Raw genomic sequence first — 22199 nt, forward strand, 5'->3', positions numbered from 1 at the left:
CATCCTGGAAGAAAGTTGTGGTGGCTGTAATAACTAAAGATGGTAAAGACTTATTAGACCCAGCTTCATATAGGCCCATCTCAAATTTAAATCATGATTTTAAAGTGTTTATGTCTATAGTAGCTAAAAATGCAATGGTGTTGCTAAAATTGATAGATGTGGATCAGTGTGGTTTTGTGGAGGGGAGACAGACATTTGACAACATTACTAGAACAGTGATGATCCAGAGGAAAACAGAATGTAAGAAAATGCCACTTTTGTTGGTGTGTTTTTATGCAGAGAAAGCATTTGGCAAAGTAAGCTGTGATTTTTATGAGTAGGGCAATGGGAACATTTACATTCCCTTATACAATAATAAGGTTAATTACGAGGATATATGAGAGATCGGAGACTAAAGTTAAAGGGAGAGGGCTCCACTCTATAATTTGTGTTTGATCAGAGAAGCCAACCAGAGGTGTCCTCTTTCCCTTTGTTATTTGAGCCATTGAAGGAAGGAAATAAGGGTCTCAAAAATTAAAGGCTATGATTGGTATGGTAATCAAGAAACGTAGACTTTTTTTGAAGTTGATATTTTATACCTGATAAAACATAAAAAGGCCATTTCAGTATTGTGGAACATTGTGGAACAGTTTCATGTCTTTTCAGGATACATAATTAATGAAAGTAAAACGAACTCAATAGCTGTAAACTCTGTACCCACACACAAATTGGTTCAGCAATACCCATATTTATGGGGACATGATAAAATGAAGTACTTGGGGAGTATGGAATAAAAAGGATTCTGTTATGGCAGCTAACAATATGTAAAAAGAGATGAAACAAAAGTGAATACAAAAACTGAGAAATTGGAAGCTCTGTTTTATGGATATGGATAACAAGATACCAGCAGTGAACGTGTTTTAGTCCCTTTAGTTTTATACACGGTCCGGCATATTTTTATCTACGAGAGGAGGCGTTGTGGATAGCAATTAGTAAAGAGTTGAAGGATTTTATCTAGGAGGGGAAGAAGGCGAGAGTCAAGTGGGATAAGTTTATCCTTCTACGTTAATCCTTCCAATAGAACAAGGTGGTTTGGGATTACCTGATTTGGAGGGGTATTTCAGAGCTGCACAGTTAAGTCTCCTGTACATATCACAAGTAGGAAGCTATAATTCAAAGTGGAAGGAGGTTTTTGATGAAACGGGTGGGAGCTCAAGAAACAAGCAGAGACTAGGATTTTGGATTTAGATCCTTAAGGAAAGTAACAGTAACTGTACAGAGTATTATATTTGTAAAGTAGCAGAAAGTATTGTATGAACTAAGTTAACACTGGAATGGAAAAAGGAGGTTATGCCGATAGGATGACCGCAATTAGGGATACAGAGAAGAGGCAAGGTATTGGGAGCAAATAACTAGAGAGAGAACGGTAATAGAAAGGGAAAAAGCCAAGAAGACATTTGAACTGCAGGCTAGAGACTGCCTCCCCTATCAGGGATTGATGTAAGAGTATAGGCAAAGAGGGGATAAACGGAATCCTAAGTGAAAGACGTGCTTTGGTAGAATTTTTAGTTGAATCTAGAACAAAAGCTGTTGCTAAAAAAAGAGGATAATTAATAGGGCATATAAAATATTGCACGATAACTGTAGGAATCATTCAGAGGTTAGAGAAAATTGGAAATAGAGATTGGATAAGCAGTTCACAAAGAAACAATGGGAGAACATACATATGGCTCCCAAGAATGCAACAAAGTTTAGGATTTTTGTTTGGAAGTGCTTAGATATGTATTTTTATACCCCAAGCAGACTCCAAAGAATTTTTTCCATGGTAGATTGCAAATGTTGGGGTAACTGAGAACATATGCTTTGGGAGTTTAATGAACTGGCAGGCTTTAAAAATTCCCTACAAAGTGCTCTGTCAGAAATACTGGTTAGCAAATTGGTATGGCTAAGGACATTATTTTTTGAGCTGGGATACAGAATGTGAATTTCCTATTCTTAATAAGGCCTTGCTGAGTTTAATTTTGGTAGCATAGTGAATATAGTAACAGAGATAGAAAAAGGTAGTTGCAAATTACATAGAAAATGGGAATTGTGGGAAGAATACATGCAGAGTAATGTTTTGCAGGATTGAGGTTTAAGGGAATGCAGGAATTGAATACTGACAATGACTGTATACATTGTAAGCGGTATATGTTTGCAACTGAAAATATGTCAGTATGGTTTGTTTTAATTTCTATAAATGTTTCTTTGCATAAATGTATGATTGCCTCTTTCATAAGTGATAACTCAAAGATGTTTCTTGTTTAAAAACTATTTCCATTGATTTTTGATGGATGTGTCTATTTGTAAATGCCAAGGTGCTCTAATTTCCTGGTTATGCACTAGGAAAAGCTTAGTGTTACTGTATTAGCTCTCAGCCATGTGCTGTCAGAGCTGTCTTGCTTACAGTTAGAAATGAGATAGCTCTGCCATGTTTAATGTGTTTCTTTTTAGAAAGCATTAACAGCTGAATATTTGATTGGTATAGTTTGTATTAGTAAAATATAATTTTTGTCATGTTTGCCTCTGCAATTCAGGATCTCCAAGCACTGGTACTGAAATACCGGGAAGATATCATAAAGGTGCGGACAGCAGCAGATCACCTGGAAGAAAAACTGAAAGCAGAAATCCTGTTCTTAAAGGAACAGATTCAAGCAGAGCAATGCTTCAAGGAGAACTTGGAAGAAACCCTACAGCTTGAAATTGAAAATTGCAAAGAGGAAATAGGTAAGATAACAAGAAAATCCATGCTTACTGTGCTATTTTTAACTAAATTCTCAGTTGTACCACAACACACTTTATTTAGAGAAGTATTTTATTACTGCGGTGGTGGTGCTGCGGTAGCTTTGTCACCGCACAGTAAGAAGTTGTCCTGTTCAATTCTCAGCTAGAGCGACTTCTGTGTGGAGACATGCGTGAATGGGCGTACCTTCATTGAAGGTTGTGCGTCAGGGCCGGCAACTCGGCACGTAAAAATCCACTGCTAATCATTAGCAGACCAGAGTTCCACTGTGGCGACCCCTAACTGGGAAAAGCCAAAAGACGCAACAACAACCATTCTAGATTTTATTCTTTTTTCACTACTCCTTCCAAACTGCCTGGAAAGTAGACTTGGAAAAATACTGAGATACTGAAGTCAAGTAGCATACTTTTTATTAGGGTTTGTATAAGTATAGAAGAGATATTGTCTTACAGGACTGTTTAGTAGTAAGTGCATGGGTTGTGCACACTAACTGAAGATGTAGAAATCAGAGGTACATGAAATTCAAATATAGAAATATTTTAACCAGAAAAAAAGGTGAATGAAATTCTGTTTATTCATAATGTCTTCTCTTATTCATTTGCTAGAGGTAAAGCCCATAACAAAGCCCTTGCTCACCCACTCCTTATGTGATCAACTCCAAGTTCACTGCACCTTGGGGGGGGGGGTATAAGGATAGATCTCCATTTGTAACAGCCTTGTTCATCAATTGGCCCTTCAGATTGTTCTCCAGAATACCAAGCCACATAATGACTTTATAAAACTGGATGTCCCCTAGTAAGAAAATATATGTGCAGACTTATCTTTTAGGAGTAGAGTTGGTGTATGTTTTACTGTATCTCACTGAGAACTTGGAACACCTTAAATGAACTTGTAGCTGGGAAGGACATTCAGCATTTAAGAGGGATTAATTCCCTTTCATTGCTGGCAAAGTGTAGTGTAAGTTGACATTATGGTATGCTTTGAGGGGAGACTGTAAGGTATATTTTTGATATACCAACTGTTGCATTTGCTGTTTTACCCTAAATTGTTTAAGCACCACTTTGTTGAATTGTTTCCCAAGGAAACTATTTTTGCAGATCTTTTTCCTAGACCCCACTGAGTATTGTTGTAATATGATCACCCTGCCAAAAAAAGAAAATTCTATTTTTTTTTATTATTCATTTTTAACAAGATAAGCCCACTAAGCACAAGTGCCTCTTTTCAGGGGTGACCTGGGTGCACTGCCCTGTTAAATAACTTGCACAGTCATACAGTTTACAAGTAGAGCTTGAGGGATTTGAACTGAGGACTAGAGGACTAAGCTTCCTAGCAGTCCGTAACTTTAACCAACTATGCTAAACTGCTATGTATCTTAGTGTTATGAGCCACATGAGTGCATTAGTGGCACTTGCCTGGACTAATTGTAGCCAGCTACAAGAAATAGAGATGATGGTAGATATGCTGATGATGTTAAAATTATCTTAATACGTTGAATTCACTTGGGTGTCATCATACAGCATCCTGGCTACTTCATTAAAGTCATTTGAAGACCAGTTGGTATGGGGAGGTGAGGCATTCAGCTTTTGAGATGTAATGTTACAAAACATCTTCTATTCAAGTGGCCCTGGAGTCTTGAGCAATATTAGTGTCATCAGCTGTGGAGATGGATATTCTGCTTATCAGGCAAATGGTGCATCTTTAGCATATGAGTGCATTGAGTGACAGGTAAATTGCAGACAGCTATTGCTTGTAAGGGGAATATGAATTAGTTGAAAGTGCATTATGAGACAGTCTAGAATACTTCCAGAACACGTTTAATGCCAAGATACTAATTATGGCTATGGGATGTTAGTGAGCTGTCTTTTGTTGTAGTCCAGGGTTTGATTCCTTCAAGCAGCTTCCATTTGCCTGCCATGTGACTCTTGAGAATGTCATTAAAATAGATAGTATTCCCAGATAACCTCTGAAGAAGGACACTTGTGTCCAGTGGGCATACTCTGTTAAGTAAAAAATGTATTATTCTGTAATTTTATATAATACTAAGCAGCTAAACAGTGAGCTTAGCCAGTGGACAGTCTTATCTGCAAATGTTCATCATTAAGATTTGTTTCTGGAGGAATTACAGAATGTGTGAAAATTAGCTGCAGGTAGATATCCTTCCCTTAGCCTGATCCCTTTCAGTAGTGGGTCATTCCAGTGGATACAAAAAGGTAAAAGTACAGACTTGAGATGTAGCCATTAAGGGCGAATCCAGTTATAAAAACAGTGCACTGTGTCCCAGCATTCACCTTTTTCTCTCTTACTGCATGAATACACTGTTTTTTACTGTGCAAGTGCCATTCTTTTTTATCCTGATACTGTCTTTTTTAGAAAGATATGTGCAGAGTTGTAGTAACTACAGAGGGATTAAATTGATCAGTCACAGCATGAAGTTATTGAAAAGAGTAGTGGAAGCTAGGTTAAGAAGGGAAGTGATGATTAGTGATCAGCAGTATGGTTTCATGCCAGGAAAGATCACTACAGATGCAATGTTTGCTCTGAGAGTGTTGATGGAGAAGTACAGAGAAGGTCAGAAGGAGTTGCATTGTGTATTTGTGGACTTAGAGAACGCATATGACAGGTGCTTAGAGAGGAGTTGTGGTATTGTATGAGGAAGTTGGGAGTGTCAGAGAAGTATGTAAGAGTGGTACAGGATATGTACAAGGGTAGTGTGATAGCGATGAGGTCTGTGGTGGGCGTGATGGATGCGTTTAAGTTGAAGGTGGGATTACATCAAGGATCAGCTCTGAGCCCTTTCTTATTTGCATTGTTGATGGACAGGTTGACAGACGAGATCAGGCAGGAGTCCCCATGATGTTTGCAGATGACATTGTGATCTTTAGTGAGAGTAGGGAACAGGTGGAGGAGACCCTGGAGAGGTAGAGATATACTCTAGAGAGAAGAGGAATGAAGGTCAGCAGAACTAAGATAGAATATATGTGTGTGAATGAGAGGGAGGATAGAGGAATGGTTAGGATGCAGGGAGTAGAGGTGGCGAAGGTGGATGAGTTTAAATTCTTGGGATCAACAGTTCAGAGTAATGGTGAGTGTGGAAGAAAGGTGAAGAAGAGAGTACGGGCAGGATTGAGTGGGTAGAGAAGAGTGTCAGGAGTGATTTGTGACAGGCAAGTACCAGTAAGAGTGAAAGGGAAGGTCTAGAAGAGGATAGTGAGACCAGCAATGTTATATGGGTTAGAGACAGTGGCATTGACAAAAAGGCAGGAGTCAGAGCTGGCCGTGGCAGAGTTAAAGATGTTAAGATTTGCACTGGGTGTGACGAGGGTGGACAGGATTAGGAATAAGTATATTAGAGGGTCAGCCCAGGTTGGAAGGTTTGGAGACAAAGCCAGAGAGACAAGATTACATTGGTTTGGACATGTGCTGAGGAGGGATGCAGAGTGTATTGGGGAAAAGATGCTAAGGATGAAGCTGCCAGGTAACAGGAAAAGAGGAAGGCCTAAGATAAGGTTTATGGATGTGGTGAGAGAGGACATGCAGTTGGTTGGTGTGACAGAGCAAGATGCAGAGGACAGGAAGAAATGGAAACAGATGTTCTGCTGTGGCGACCCCTAATGGGAGCAGCCCAAAGAAGAAGAAGAAGATTATATATTATACTGTATTGGGTAATCTTCTTTTCTGTGTTTTAGTTTATTGACGACTTGTTAAAAATTCCACAAAGTGTTTTTTGGGGCATCAGAGTCTTCAGAGAATTTCATCTTTTAGAGGAGGATCTCTGTTTACCAATAGTACCAAATTTAATTAAAAAAAAAACTAGGAAGGCTTGGAATCTTCAGGCATTTTAGATCACAAATAAGTTACAGTCTCCAGACTTCCAAGATGGCTGCACATTGAGTAACAGCTTAACTCTTAGTCTCCCAGTGTGAAAACAGAAACTTGGCAGAGAAAGCTAGTGGACCTAAATTTCTGGGTAAATTTCAGTAACTGGCTAGTAAGTGCACTGCCTGGATGCCAGGAAAAAAGAAATACAGGTGATCTGAAGGAAAATCAGCTACAAATGAAGAAATACTGACTGGGAAAAGTACTGCAGCTGTTCAGCAAAAAGCAGTGCAATCTCCCGACATGACTTCCAGTAACCTAGAGGAAAAGTACAAGGCAACTGCACACAGACCTGATTAAAATAAACAAAACACTGATGGAGTATTTCAATTCAAAACAATAAAAGGCAGGAATAAATGGAAGAAGCTTTAAACAGATATTTAGATAAGGTGATAAAACTGCAAAATTCAGAGGCTGAAATGAAGAAACGGCTGGCTGAATGTGAGACTGCAGAAGAGAGATGTTTAAAAAATAATAGAATTAGAAGACAGAGCACATAGGAAAAACCTGAGATTTTCTGCTGTACCAGAGAAGCTGGAAGGATCAGATTATATTAATTTTATGAAAGCACAAGTAAGCAACTGGACTGGTACTCCATAACAGGAATTGTTAATTGAAAGGGCACATTGTGTGTATGCTCCAAACTTGGCTATGAGAAAGCAGCCTAGACATTTAATAATAAATATGCAAATCTTACCAGCAGAATGAGTTGATTCTGATAAAACTATGGCAGAAGGACAAAGTACTAAAAGTGGGAGACAGCAGAGTTTGTGGTGGATGACTACTCATTGTACAGCAGGCAGAAGAGGAGTCAATTTATTCCATTATACAGGGAATGTCGAGAAGCAGACATGAGATTCAAACTGTTGTACCCAGCTGTATTCATTAAAAAATGATTTTGTCCCCCCGGGGAAATGTATTTTGAAGTACATGCTAAGGAAGAAATATAATATTTTGTCCAACAAAAAGTGAGCTGTGAAACAGAAGCGGATTCTGCTGCTTGTTCTTCTGGTAGTAAAGACCACAGAAAGACGGTGTCAGTGAAATGTTTTCCAATGTTTCAACAGAAAATGCTTCAGAGAAGGAAAAAAGCACAAGAGTTGACTAGAAGAATCAAGTGTGCATTGGAAATGAAGCAGACACAGGATTTGGGAGATGGAGATGAACAGGAGTAAAAACTAGTAACCTGCAAACTGACAAATGTGGGATTACAAACCAATAATATGTGTGAAACATGACAGAACAAGAAAATCTGGAAATGTTGGATTTTTTTGGACTTTGTTAAACTTATACGGGACTTTAAAGCATATGCCCTACTTCATGTCATTAATGTTCAGAAGAATACTCAGGAAAAGGGAAGAGGAGTGAGAAAATTAACTGTAAGCAAAACTTTTTTGTTTCTTAATGGTACTATTTAAAAACTGCTTGATTTTATTTCCATGCTATAAAGTAAAGTTTTCTCAGTTATCTTTAAGTGTAATGGGGATACTAATGTAAATAGGTGCTTCTGTTTTTTTCCCCTTCTGTCTTTCTCCTTGTTCAGTTTTAAGAAATGTAGGCACTGCAGTGTGAAACAAATGAAGAAAATCTGGTTAAAAATGAATGTGCTGCTTCTCATTCTTGCATTGGGGAGTGACTGAGTTAAGGCCCTTAGCTTAATCTAATAAAACATTTTAACAGAAAGCATGTAAATGAAAAAGAATATTGAATATTATAAGGCTTTTTTTCTAGTAAATATGCATGCATGGCGGTTTTGTCTGGTACTCATGTCTCTAGGAGATGATCTGATAGAGAAATGGCTTGAAGAAAATGTTTTCTGAAAGCATTCAGCTGTTTTCCTAGCTGAGAGAGCTATAAGGACAGGACAATGCCACACAGCGTTTAGTAGAAGCACAGGCTGTTCCATGTGTCTTAGCATGGATAACCTTTCTTTTAGGTCATCTCAAGTATTTGTGTGTGTGTGTGTGTGTGTGTGTGTGTGTGTGTGTGTGTGTGTGTGTGTGTGTGTGTGTGTGTGTGTGTGTGTGTGTGTGTATCTGTCAGTTTGGAACATATGTTCCTGTTAGGAGGTTAAAACCTCAATATCTGAAGACATACATAGTTTTGTGTATTATTATTAGGTTAATAGGTTTTACGGGATTTTTTTTTTTGAGTGCTTTCAATAAAACAGAAAGTTTTGTAAGATGTGACATAGGCTCAAATGGAGATAACAAGAAACAACTGTATAAAAGATTAACCTGCCAAACAGTATATGCATATAGCATAAAAGCCGAAACTAGACATTTAACAAAAAAGCTGTTGTACATAAAAGGTGGGAATAGTAAACTTTTCAAGAAAATAATACTTTCTGTAATGTCTTTAAAAGTCAATGGTCTCACAGATAAATACAAAAAAGAGTTGTGAACTATATTAAAAAACATAGAGTGGAAATAGCTGTGCTACAGGAGACATACTTGGAAAGAACTGAAGATGTGAGCTTGATAAAGAAAGGTTTTCAGGATGGTTATTCAGCCGAATATCTGGGGCAAAGGAAAAGAGGAGTACGTATATTAATTGCAAGAGAAGCTCCAATAGTGATAGAAGAGGATAAGAAAGGTAATAATAGTAGATTTGTAGTACTAAGGGGCTACTGTCAAGGGAGGAGGAATATACTGGCATGTATTTATATTCCACCGAAAATTGTTGTAATGGAGCTTAAGAAAATTCTGGGAGAATTTACTCAGCTTTCAGCAAGGAATATTACTTACAGAAAGGGAGTGGAATTTGGTCTGTAACAATGAAGATGTGTCTAGTGGGCCTAGAAGGAAAAATATAACAAAGGAAGATAGATTCTTGAAGAAATTTATGAAAATATATGTCATGAAAGATGTGACTTCAGTACTAGGAGTTTTGAGTGAATTTACATATTCCCCAAGATACAAAAACTGGCCTAGGCTAGACAGAAGTTACATTTCACAGGAACATGCACATTTAATTGAGGGTCTTGGTGTACACCCAATAAATATTTTAGATTATGCACCAACAATAATTAAGTAAAAACAGGGTAATGAAATAAAAATGAGACATTGGTGCTTTCCCACCCATCTGTTGAAAAGAGGAATTTAAAGAATGGGCAGTGGAAATCATTCAGGCGCTATTAGAGACAATAGAAATTTCTTCTGATAGTATAGCTAGGGAGTGGGTAAAATTAAAGTGGAGTTTAAAAACAGGGTGGAAATAAAAGAAAGGGAGATATGGTTAAGAAATAAGAATTATTTAGAAGGACTGACAAAGTATTGCAAAATATGGGGAATCCCATAGAACAAGAGGAGGAGCAACTGCAGGATGCTAAACAGAAAATAAAGGACTAGCTCAGTAATATGCATGAATCAAGAAAAATTGCTGTTAAGCAGCTGTTTTTGATAATAATTCTAGAGCACAAAAACTTTTAGCACAATGACTTGAGCAACAGAAAGTAGAAAGGGTTGTCACTAAGCTTAGGAAGCCAATAAGAGATCCTGTATTAGAAATATCTTGAAAATTCTATGAAAGTCTGTATAAAGCAGATATGTATGGAAATCAAGAAAAGGTACAACTGGAAATGTTTATAGCAGAATTAAATATGCCTAGGTTAGAAGTAGATGAGGCTCATTTAGTAATAGTTAGGATAGGAGGAGATGAGATAAAAATGGTGATGTATAACCAATCGACAGGAAAGTCCCTAGGAATAGATGGTGTTCCTGTAGAAGTTTTGAAGCTAGGAGGGGAAAAAATTCATAAAAATCAGGAAGGTTTTGTTTTATAATATTTTAAGAGGAGGAGAAGTACCAACATCCTGGTAGAAAATGATGGTAGCTGTAATACCTAAAGACAGTAAAGATCCATCAGATCTAGTGTCATGCAGGCCCATTTCAATACTAAATCATGATTATAAAGTGTTTATGTCTATATTGGCTAAAAGAATGGCAAAAGTGATGCCACAGAAGATAGATATGGATCAGTGTGGTTTTGTGAAGGGGAGGAAAACATTTGACAACATTAACAGAACATTGATGATGCAGAGGGAAGCAGAATGTAAGAAAATACCACTGTTGTTGTTTGGTCTTGATGCAGAGAAAGCATTTGATAGAGTATGCTGGGACGTTTTGATCAGGGCAATGGAAACATTTGCATTCCCTGATAAAATTCTACGATTGATTAAGAGGATATATGCGGGATCGGAGGCGAAAATGAAAGTGGGTCGGGTCCTCTGTGATGATTTCTGTTTGAGCAGAGGAATCAAGCAGGGTTGTCCTCTCTCCCTTTTGTTGTTTGCATTATATTTATAACCATTGGCAAAGAAAAGTTTATAGAATCCTACAGACCACCCTCTCAAAGTCAGGAATCCCAGTCGGCTTTCCTGAAAAACATTGGAGAACATGAAGATCTCTCCGAACACCATTATATTGGGCGACTTCAATTACCCAAACATTGACTGGGAGCACTACTCAAGCCCCAGCACCTTAGCCCAAAGGTTCCTGGAAATTATAAACTCAAATGCTATGGAACAACTAGTCACCACTCCCACAAGAGGGGACAACATACTAGACCTGATCATTACCAACATGGGGACTCTATGCTCCACACCAGAAGTATATCCCTCATTGGTAAGATCAGACCATAAATTAATTTCACTGGATGTCCACATCCCGACCCCACCCCAGCCCAGAAAACCACAGTAAAAAACTTCTCAAAGCGAACTTCTCACTTCTCAAAACCGGTGGAATCCTTCAAGGCCCCAGGGCCAGTGGAAACTACGGCCCAAACTGCTGAATCCTATATAAACGCATTCTACGGACATCTCCAGGAATGCATGGATCATGCTATCCCAAACAAAACCAAGACCCAATCATCCAAAGGCAGGCGTCCAGTCTGGTGGACCCCTGCCATAAATAAACTGTACAACAGAAGGAGGAAGCTACTACATGATAGAGCAAAATCCCTAATAGGGAAGGCATCCCTGATCAGTACTAGCAAAAAATTACGATCCCTCATAAAATCCTCCAAGGCCAGCTTCGAGAGAAAAATTGCACAGGACACCAAAGACAATCATAAGGCTTTTTTCAGTTATGTTAGGAACCTGGGTTGCAACTCCCAGACTTGTTCTGAGTTGATTCTAAATGACAAAAAATACACTGAACCCACAGACATCGCCAATATCCTGGCAGACAGGTTCAGTGCAAACCCCCAAAAGAGCAAGTATCTATTCCGGCAGAGGGCTGCCTCCCAAACATCTCTGATGCTCAGGTGAAGGCTGCCCTCTCCAAAGCAAAAAACACTGCTTCCATGGGACCAGACGGCGTCCCAGGTTGCGTCCTACATGAACTCCAAGAGAAACTAATCCCTCAAATAAAACAGCTATACAATCTCAGCCTCACTACAGGATATGTGCCCACAGAATGGCGTACAGCAACAGTGGTCCCACTCCACAAAGGTGGAGCCTCTACGGACCCTGGAAACTATCGTCCCATAAGCCTGACTAGCTTAGTCTGCAAGGCTATGGAGAGGATTATCATGGAGCTCATAAACAAAGACATTGGGGACCTATAGACACTAGATCCTATCCAGTTCGGCTTTGTCAAGGGCAGATCCTGCCTTTTGAACCTGGTTGACTTCTTCGAAACAGTCACCAAAGCCATAGATGAAGGGAAGGTAGTCCACACAGCCTATCTGGACCTTGCAAAGGCATTTGACACAATACCCCACTCGGGCATCATAGATAAGCTATCCAGCTTAAATATAAACCCCTATGTCACAAGATGGGTCGCGAACTGGCTCAGAGACAGAACCCACAGAGTGAGAGTTGCTGGAGCCATGTCAGACTCGAAACCGGTCACAAGTGGCGTCCCACAGGGTTCTGTCCTGGGACCACTCTTGTTCGGTATATACTTTTCCGAGGTACAGGCAAACGTGGGAGGACTATGGCTCACCAAGTTCGCAGATGACTGCAAACTGGGCGCCATAATCGACTCTCCACCTGACCCAAACATCCTTCAAAAAGGTCTCACAGAGACAGACAACTGGTGCCAGTGCCATGGTTTAAAGCTAAATGCCAAAAAATGTATAGTCATACCCTTTGGCAAAAACAATGTGCCCACAAATTACCACATAGGCGGAAACCCATTAAGTACAGAGAAAGTTATTAGTGACCTGGGACCCAAGTTGATAGCAGTCTCTCCTTTGAAAACCACATTGCCAAAGTGGTTAGAAAGACCTTCTACATAGCCCACCTCATTACAAAGGGTTTCACATCTAGATCAAGAGAGGATATCGTGCCCCTTTATTCATCCCTCATCAGGCCCATCATAGAATATAATGCCCCTTTTGGGATGTACCTTACCCGACACCTGCAGCAATTAGAAAGACCCCAAAAGTATCTCACCAAGAGGATCAAGGGTCTCAAACAGATGCCATATGCTGCTCGGTTAAAAAAACTTCAGCTCTACTCAGTTGCATACCACCTACTTCGAGGCGATCTTTGCCTGACATACAAAGCTATGTCAAATCCAGAATTAATGGACATGCTTCACCTCAGTAAATCTAAATCCCTTAGAGCCACACTCGAGGGACTTGAACCTCAGCACAGAAATAAATAGAACTTGCTGGAGGGACAGGTTCATAACTCAGAGGCTCCCTTCGCTCTGGAATAGAATTCCAGTTCATGTGAGGCAGAGCACCTCACTGAATCTCTTCAAGAAGAATCTCGATAGGTGGATGGGGGATCATAGGTTTGTCACAGGGATTACTCCCGTGTCACTATTAGACAGAGGCACAGTAAACTAAACCTTAAAAAGGGCACAGTATACTCAAATCAAGGGGTGGCGTAAGCCATACAGAATCGGGCTAGGCTTATAATTGCCCCAGGGCAGATAGCCTAGTATGAACCTATGAACCTATGAAAATAACAAACTCAGAAATCCAAGGATATAGTCGTTATGGTAGTCAAGAAAAGTTGTTTGTATTTGCAGATATTATTTTATACCTGACAAAACCAGAAAGGGACGTTATAGTGATGTTCTTTGTGTTTCACTGTTGCAGTCATCACATTTGGGTTATCTGCTTGCCGTAGCCCTCAGTCGGACTGATTATAAAAGTCTTGTGTCCTACGTCGGTTGCTGTCTCATCTTCCATGACGTCAGGTAATCAGGGGTATAAAGCATGCAGCCGACACCATTACATCAGTCTTTCTTGCCGTGCGGTCCCCGAAGCAGAAGCAGTTCGCAAGTGCCGGTCGGCAGACTCCTGAAATTTTCATTTTCGAGTTTCAGAACCAAAGTCATCAACTAAGCTAAGTAAACCATTGGGGAAACTTTTTCTTGCTCTAAACCGATGTCAGTAAAAGTTAACAATTGTATTTCTTGTGGAAAGCAAATACCTCATAAAGATTTTCATTCATACTGCATTCCTTGCTTAGGCCCTGACCATGACGTACCTCGCTGTCGGTTTTGTGCCTTATTTAAACAATTAACTATTTGTCATTTGTTTATTTACGCTTCTAAATATTTTGGTACTCTGTTCAATTATCCAGATATGGCTTCGGCAAGCCACATGACTACAGACATTCCAAAAAAATGCAAAGATAAAGAGACAGACCGCATAGGTCCAAAGCTGCCGACGCTTCTCCTAAGTTAGTCGCCAGTTTGCCGGTCCTCAGTGAGGCGCTTTCGCAGCCACTGATACCCGCTACTTCAGATTTGCAGGCCTCTACTGAGACCCATTCGGAGTCCAGTATGCCGCGAGATGCTTCAACTGTGGAACCTGCGGATGTCTCTACCTTGGATGGATCCGGAGCCTCTGTGCAGGCACCGGCTTCTGAGGGTGTATTCAGGCCTACTGACTTGCATGTTAAACCAACACCGTCTTCTTCAAGGCCTAAAACTCCATCCATGCCTTGAAAACTGACACCCAGACCGCATGGACAGGCCTCTATGCCTAGAAAACAAATGATAAGAATGGCTGAACACCTTATTACTCTAATCTGGGGAAGCCACCCTTTCCCCTCTAAGAGACTTAGGACTGAGTTTCCTTATGATTCTTCTGATCAGGATTCTGAAATTTCTGTTTCCTCTGATGACCAGGATTTACCCTTATCTACCTATGAGGATTCTGATGCAGAGGACTCTATCCAATCTGCTTCCCCCCCAGAGGATTTTTCTTTTGGTGAAACCTTGCATACTCTTAGGGAGCATTTTCGCTGGGAAAGCCAGGATTACTCTGACTCTAAAAAGAGGCTTAGGGATTTCTTACTCCTGACCCAACACAGGCCTGTAGCTATCCCCCCTGTACTGGACATTGTTGGTGATGCCTTCTCGGAACCTAGCTTGGCCCCTGACTCTCTACCTCCTGCTCCCAGAAAACCTGATAGATATTACAGGGTTCCTAACTCTCACAAGTTCCTCTTTAAAACTCCTACTGCGGATCCTGAGACCATTTCACAGGGACCCAAGGGCATTAAGGCTACTACTGCCAAAAATCCTAAACCCTCTGATAGAGATTCCAGGGCTCTGGATAGATGGGGTAAGAAGGTATACACTTCTGCAACCTTGGCCATTACAGCCTTAAACTGCCAGTTTCATATGTTAAAGTATCAGCAGCATATTTACTGGATGATTAAACAGAAAATGATGTTGATTCCTGACTCTGCTGAAAATAAAGATTTACAGGATTTGCTGCATTCTGCTGAACAAACTGGGAAACATACTTTGCAATGTGGTTTTGATTCACTAGAGGCATCTTGAAGGGCTGCTGTGACTGGGTCTGTACTTAAAAGGCATGCTTGGCTTAAGGAGCAATCTTTACCAGATCATGTTAAAGCTAAATTGCTGGATGCTCCCTTAAACCAAGACCACCTGTTTGGGAACAAACAGAAGAAGTACTTAAAAAGATGGAGGAAAAAGCTAAATCTATGCAAACTGTTAAAATATTTCCTGCAAATACAGCCTCCCAGATTTAGTAGGCATTGGCCTTCTAAAAAATGGTCCTTTCCTGCCTCTTCCAGGCCTTCTCAGTCCAAACCCAGAACAAGCAGAACACCCAGGCTTCAGTCCCAAGGTACTCACAGGACTAAGCAGTGGGGAGGGGGGGCTCCCACTTCCAAAGCAGGGAGTGGTAAGACCCCCCCATGGTAAACTGTCTCAATTACTTAACTTTAAATCTTCTAAGCCCTGCACAACTGACTTCCTTTAGGGGGAAGGATTGCCCTGCAGGCAAAAACTGGAAATTCATTAGCCAGGACAAATGGGTTTTAAATATATTTTCCCAAGGATACAGATTCCACTGCCACTCCTTACCAACCCCAAACGGTTGGCCAGATCTACTCCCAAATCAGTGGGCAGAGGCTCAAAAGCAAATTCTCTCTCTCTTAACCATCAGGGCTGTTCAACCTGTTCCAGAAGAGGAAAGGGGACAAGGTTTCTACTCAAGACTTCCTGGTGCCCAGAAAGGACAACTCCTGGCGTCCTATCCTGGACCTCTCTATCCTAAACACATTTTTGGTGATTCCAAAATTCAAGATGCTAACTCTTCACCGGCTGCTTCCTATGGTAGGCAAGGATGCCTAGTTGGCAACACTGGATTTAAAGGAAGCCTACCTGCACATCCCAATAAGGGAATCTTGCAGAAGATACCTACGCTTCAAAGCAGGACACATGCACTATCAGTTCTCTGCACTGCCCTTTGGCTTATCTACTGCGCCCAGGGTATTCACAAAGTGCGCAGCTCCAGTCATTGCATTTTGCAGGCAAAGAAATATCCGTATATATCCATACCTGGACGATTGTCTAATTCAGGCAGAAAGCCAGGACATACTATTGAATCATCTGGCATTTGTACAGAAATTGCTAACTTCACTGGGGTACACCATAAATGAAAAATCATATATTGTACCCTGCCAACAAATTGTATTCCTGGGAGCAAGCTTGAATACAACTTCCCAAATGGCCTACCTCATGCCCTAGAAACAAGTTCATTTGACAGCCTACTTCAAACTACTGGCCACAAAGACCCAGCTATCTGCAAGGAAAATACTGCAAGCCCTGGGGTTCATGGCCTCCTGCATTCTACTAATTCCATATGCAAGACTGCATATGAGGGAACTACAATGGTATCTAAAAAGCCTATGGTGCCAGCATTCTCAGGATCTAGAATCAATGATTCCTGTCACACCTTGTCTACAGATAGAGTTCCTTTGGTGGGCAGAGGCAGGGCACCAAAACAAGGGACTGCCATTCATTCTACCCCCTGCCACCCAAACCCTAACAACAGATACATCAGACTATGCATGGAGGGCTCATTTGGCAGGAAAGTGCATTCAGGGCAAATGGAACCCAAGTCAAATGCACCTGCATATCAATCAAAAAGAAATGTTAGCTGTACAGAATGCTCTGACAGCCTTCAAGGACCACATTCTTCCAGGACAATTATTGGTAAACATGGACAACACCACTGTTATGTGGTACATAAACAAGCAGGGGGGAACTCACTCATACCCTCTCTGCAGACTAGCCATGGCTCTGTGGAACACAGCCTTGAGCTACCAAGTGCACCTACAGGCTCAATTCCTGCCAGGAAAGATAAATACACTGGCAGACGAACTAAGCAGAAATCTCATGGACCTACACAAGTGGAAACTGGAACCAAAGATAGTCAACATATTGAGAAACAAATGGGGGAGCCCAGAGAAAGACCTGTTTGCCTCACCCAGAACTACCAGTTGTACAAATTTTGCACAAGAACTCCCCACAAACAAGCTTGGAAAGTGGATGCCCTGTCCTTCACCTGGAAAAACCTATCAGGTTATGCCTTTCCCTCCTCTGCCTCTCCTCTCCAAGGTACTACTAAAGATCAAACAGGACAAACCAAGGACAGTACTGATTGCACCAGACTGACCATGCCAACACTGGTACCCCCTCTGGCACAGTGCATCACTGCTGGCACCATGGCACTCAATTTACCTTAGATTCTTCAATACTTAACTGAGATGCTTCACAAGGGCCATTCCTTTTCCTCCATCAAAATTCATGCCTCAGCCATTTCAGCTAATTACAATACAGAACCACCCCTCTTCTCGCATCCACTGCTGAAGCAGTTCCGCAGAGTAGCCAAAAACTTAAGACCACCCAGGAGAGCCCCTGCTCCACCCTGGGACCTTAACTTTGTATTGGAAAAACTCACTCTACCTCCCTTTGAGCCAGCTGCAAATGCAGAGTTGAAATTCCTTTCTTGGAAAACAGCCTTCCTTCTAGCCATCACTTCAGCAAGAAGGGTGTCTGAATTACAGGCCCTCATGGCAGTGGAGCCTTTCATCATGTTTCATGCAGACAGGGTGTCCCTCAGGACCAATCCCTCCTTCATGCCCAATGTGGTATCCAGTGTGGTCCTTAATCAGTCCATTCATTTGCCAACCTTCTTTTCTAATCTACAGAACAAAGGTGAATGAATACTGCACTCCTTGGATGTGCACAGACAGCTTAGATTTTACTTGGACAGGACTAAACCTCTCAGGAAATCTGAACAGATGGTGGTTGCATTTGCTGCAGGGGCAGAGGGGGAAGGCCATTTCAAAGCAAACCATTTCTAAGTGGATAGGCCATTGCATTCCATTTCTGTTAATAAGCACCATGGAAAACCTACCCCACAGGGGATAAGACCACATTCAACCAGGGCTGCATCTACCTCTACAGCCTTTCTCAGAGGTGTCACTACCAGGGACATCCTAGAAGCTGCTACCTGGAGTTCTGTGCATACCTTCATCAGACATTACCACTTGCCAATTTTTTCCTAAATCCAGAGCTGGCTTTGCCACTGCAGTCTTGCAGGGCCTTATAGCTGATCCTAATGCTATCTAATTACCTCCTCCCATCCTCATCTTTGGGAATCTACTCAAATGTGATGACTGCAATAGTGAAACACGAAGAACATAATGCAGTTGTGTACACTTAACCATAAATCTAGATGTTCGAATGTGTTCACTGTTGCAGTCCTGGTTACCCTCCCTCCAGCCCCCTAATGACTATACCTCTATTCTTGTTTACTATGCTTAAAGCTTGTTGGTGTATTTGCTTCTTTGTTGGTGGTGTAACCTTATATAATTGCTTCTTATTATGGGGGCACCTGACATCTGGGGCAAGAAAAACTGACGTAATGGCGTCGGCTGCATGCTTTATACCCCTGACTACCTGACATCATGAAAGACGAGACAGCAACTGACGCAGGACCCAAGACTTTGATAATCAGGCCGACTGAAGGCTACTCCAAGCCGATAACCCAGATGTGATGACTGCAACAATGAATACACTCGAACATCTACATTTATGGTAAGTGTACACAACTGTACTTTGTGGAGCATTTTGAGACACTTTCAGATCTTTTTGGGATAGAAAATTAATGAAGGTAAAACAAGGGCAAAAGCCGTAAATTATGTAACGAGACACAGATTAGTTTAACAGTATCCGTATTTATGGGGAAATGGTCAAATAAAGTATTTAAGAGTATGGATTAAAAAATCTGAGAAAAAAAGAGGCTAAGAAGTGTTGCCTGGATTCTACAAGTTCCTCAGCTGTGTGATCAGAACCACTTGACAAGGTTTCAAAACCTTCAGATCCAAAGACAAAATGAAATAGATCACAACAGGTCAGATCTTTTCTGGTCTAGGAATCAGTGTCCTCCCGTCTCCCTTCTCCTTTCCAGGGTAAGTCTCCCAAGCATTACCACTCTAAAGTGTCATCCCTAGCATCTTCCACTCATTCCTCCAGAAGTCTGACCAAGGTCGACAGGGACATAATGATGAGAAAGTTATTTTTGATGTAAATTCAAATGGGGGATGTCCTTCTATTCCTATGTTGCAGTATTCATAACATGAGGGAGATTCCACCTAGGCAACCCAAACGTCCGGCCAGTATACCAAAGACAAGGTACTGCAAGGTGTATAGTACAGCCGAGCATCAGCCATAAAAATTACGTCTGCATGTACCATCCTCAGAACTTCTCTGTCACCAGTCCGAATGACAGCTCCAGCCATCCATCTGATCACTGTGAGTTGTTATTCTTTCAGATAAGTACCCCATTGTGGAAAACTCTTTTATGCTTTTGCTACTGCATGTTTGATAGAGGTTAGTGTTGTCCAAGAAGGGCAAATGCCTTTGTGGAAGACAGATTCCACACAAAGTCAACCACAACCAGTGTCTTTTTTGTTTGAGGTCTGATCATGACTACATGGCTTGTGCCATGTTGCAGGCATTCATACCAAAAACTCTCCACAGTTGTCTGTCCGTCCTTAACATTTATTTAGAAAACCAGAGACTTAACAGGCTAGAGTTAGGTAAGGAAGGTACTGCTGGTCCTTCGGTGAGCATCTGAAGAAAAAGGTTAAAAACGTAAGGCCTGAATCTTTGGCTGCACCTCTGGTCCGGGACGTCCCTCTCAAGGCCAGTGAAAAGCTGGAGGCTTGTATGTTTTCAGGTCCTCCTCCTTCTGCGTTTACTACTCTGGAAGCTGCTAGACAGGGTTCAAACAGCACATCCATCAAGGTCTTGAATGCATCCTGTTTGGACAGTATGAGGGAACCACGACTCACTCCTTTCAACCTTCCATGCAGTACCTCTCCTACCCCTTCTATCGAGGTTGTGCTGACATCTGATCCATTGCCCAGGCCTTCGTCAGCACTTCCTTCCCAGATCAGGGTAGGGCTTCCTCTTAAGAGAAAGCAAAAACAAAAACATACTTCCTCCAGTCAGGATCCTTCACCTGACTGTCAGGCCTTCTCGCAAGGGATATTGAAAGCCTTCCTGGCACTTGGACCTTTTGCCTTGCCACTTTCCACCCCAGCAGCTCCTAATTTTCTCCTCAGTCTGCAGAGTTAGAGGCATCTGATGAAGATGAATCATCTTCTGATGAATCCCTAGCGTTTTCCATTCAAATAGAGTCCCCTTTGAAATATGCTTCTCCTAATGTGGACTCCAACAGGGAGATTCTCCAGTAGAGGATATCTATCACTGAAATGAGAGAGTTCTTCAAATGGGAACACTCTCAAGTCTCAGAGGTCCGGAAGAGGTATTGTGACCTCTTGCAAATTGACTCTTCTGCTCCTTTAGCCATTCCGCCTGTCTTGCCAGCCTTTCAAGATGCCTTCCTAGCTGCATCTAAACACCCTGATTCTCAACCCCCAGCACCCAAGAGACCAGACAGGTTCTGTAAGGTGCCTGAGGACAGCAGATACTTGTATGAATGCCCTCTTGCAGACCCTGCTGTGATCTCATTGTCTGCTTATAAGACTTCAAAATTACTACCCTCCACCAATCTTCTTCCCTCTGATAAAGACAGCAAGATGATGGAAAGATTTGGGAAGAAGGTATACACCTCCTCTACTCTGGCCTTTAGGGCCATTAATTACCAGACACACATGTCCAAGTATGTTCTGGCTCTCCTTTCACAAGTATCTAAATTGCTGACCAATCTCCCAGACTCTGCAGCAAAACCCAACTTACTTTCCTTTTGGGGATGTCATCCCAGGTAACTAGACATTCCATAAAATGAAGTTACGAAACAGCAGAGATCTCTGCAATATCAGCCGCCTCAGGTTCTGTCCTCAGGAGATTTTCCTGGTTGAGATTACAGCCTTTGCCTGAGGAAAGATCATGGATTCACCTTTGGACAATGCTGCCTTGTTTGGTTCTAAGTCTGCAGCCCTTTTCAAAACCCATCAAGAGAAAATGAAGGAACTCCAGGAGCATAAACACATCTTTGTCTCTCCTGTTCTTAAATTTCACAGGAACTACCCGAGAGCAAATTTTGCAAAAAGGAAAACTCCTACTCCTACCCAACAACATAAGACTACACGCAGCCAGATGCCTCCTATCCTCTTCCAGATAAGCCAGGTAGCCTTTGACTTTCCCAGCCCCGTTCTTATTTCCTGTCAGATTGGACAAACTTTACCACAGACAGTTGGGTCTTGTCTTTTGTTCAAAAGGGTTATTACATGACTTGGATAACCATACCACCTTTCATTGGAATCCCACAACCACCAAAAGATCAGATCCACCTTTTCCCTCAAGTCATTCAAGACGTGAAATCACAAGGAGCCATTCAGGAGGTTCCCCCTTCAGAAAGAGGAAGAGGGTTCTATTCCAGAATGTTTCTTGTTGCCAGGAAAGATGGCCCTTGGAGACCAGTCTTAGACTTGTCCCAGCTCAAGTTATTCCTTCATGTACCCTCATTCAGGATGCTCACCCTGCAGACTCTGTTCCCACTTCTGCTTCCTCAAGCTTACCTGGTCTCCCTAGACATAGAGGATGCTTATCTCCATATTCCCATCCACCCTCTCTTTACAGGAAAGTTTTATGTTTTTGTGTTACTCCCTGTAATTTTTGCTTCTGTGCTTTGCCCTTTGGACTCTCTACAGCTCCAAGGGTATTCACAAAGTGCTTGACTTCTGTCATTGCCTTTTGCAGACCTCAAAGTATTCTCATTTACTCTTACCTGGACGGCCTGCTAATTCAAGCAGTACATCCAGACACCTTGTAACAGACCCTTCAAACCACCACCTCCA

The 22199-nt window shown here is 41.5% G+C and overlaps 1 protein-coding gene across 2 annotated transcripts in view; it reads left to right on the top strand.

The window, feature by feature from the left end:
- RABEP1 (rabaptin, RAB GTPase binding effector protein 1) overlaps positions 1-22199 on the top strand; it is a 1652179-nt gene that overhangs the window by 1312582 nt on the left and 317398 nt on the right. For both annotated transcript variants that reach the window (XM_044082911.1, XM_044082912.1), the window contains exon 14: positions 2556-2745. In XM_044082911.1, the coding sequence (XP_043938846.1) occupies positions 2556-2745 (190 nt within the window). The remainder of the gene's footprint in view (positions 1-2555; positions 2746-22199) is intronic.

The sequence above is a fragment of the Protopterus annectens genome, chromosome 9.part0 (genome assembly GCF_019279795.1).
Source record: "Protopterus annectens isolate FY-2018-M chromosome 9.part0, PAN1.0, whole genome shotgun sequence".
NCBI lineage: Eukaryota > Metazoa > Chordata > Ceratodontiformes > Protopteridae > Protopterus > Protopterus annectens.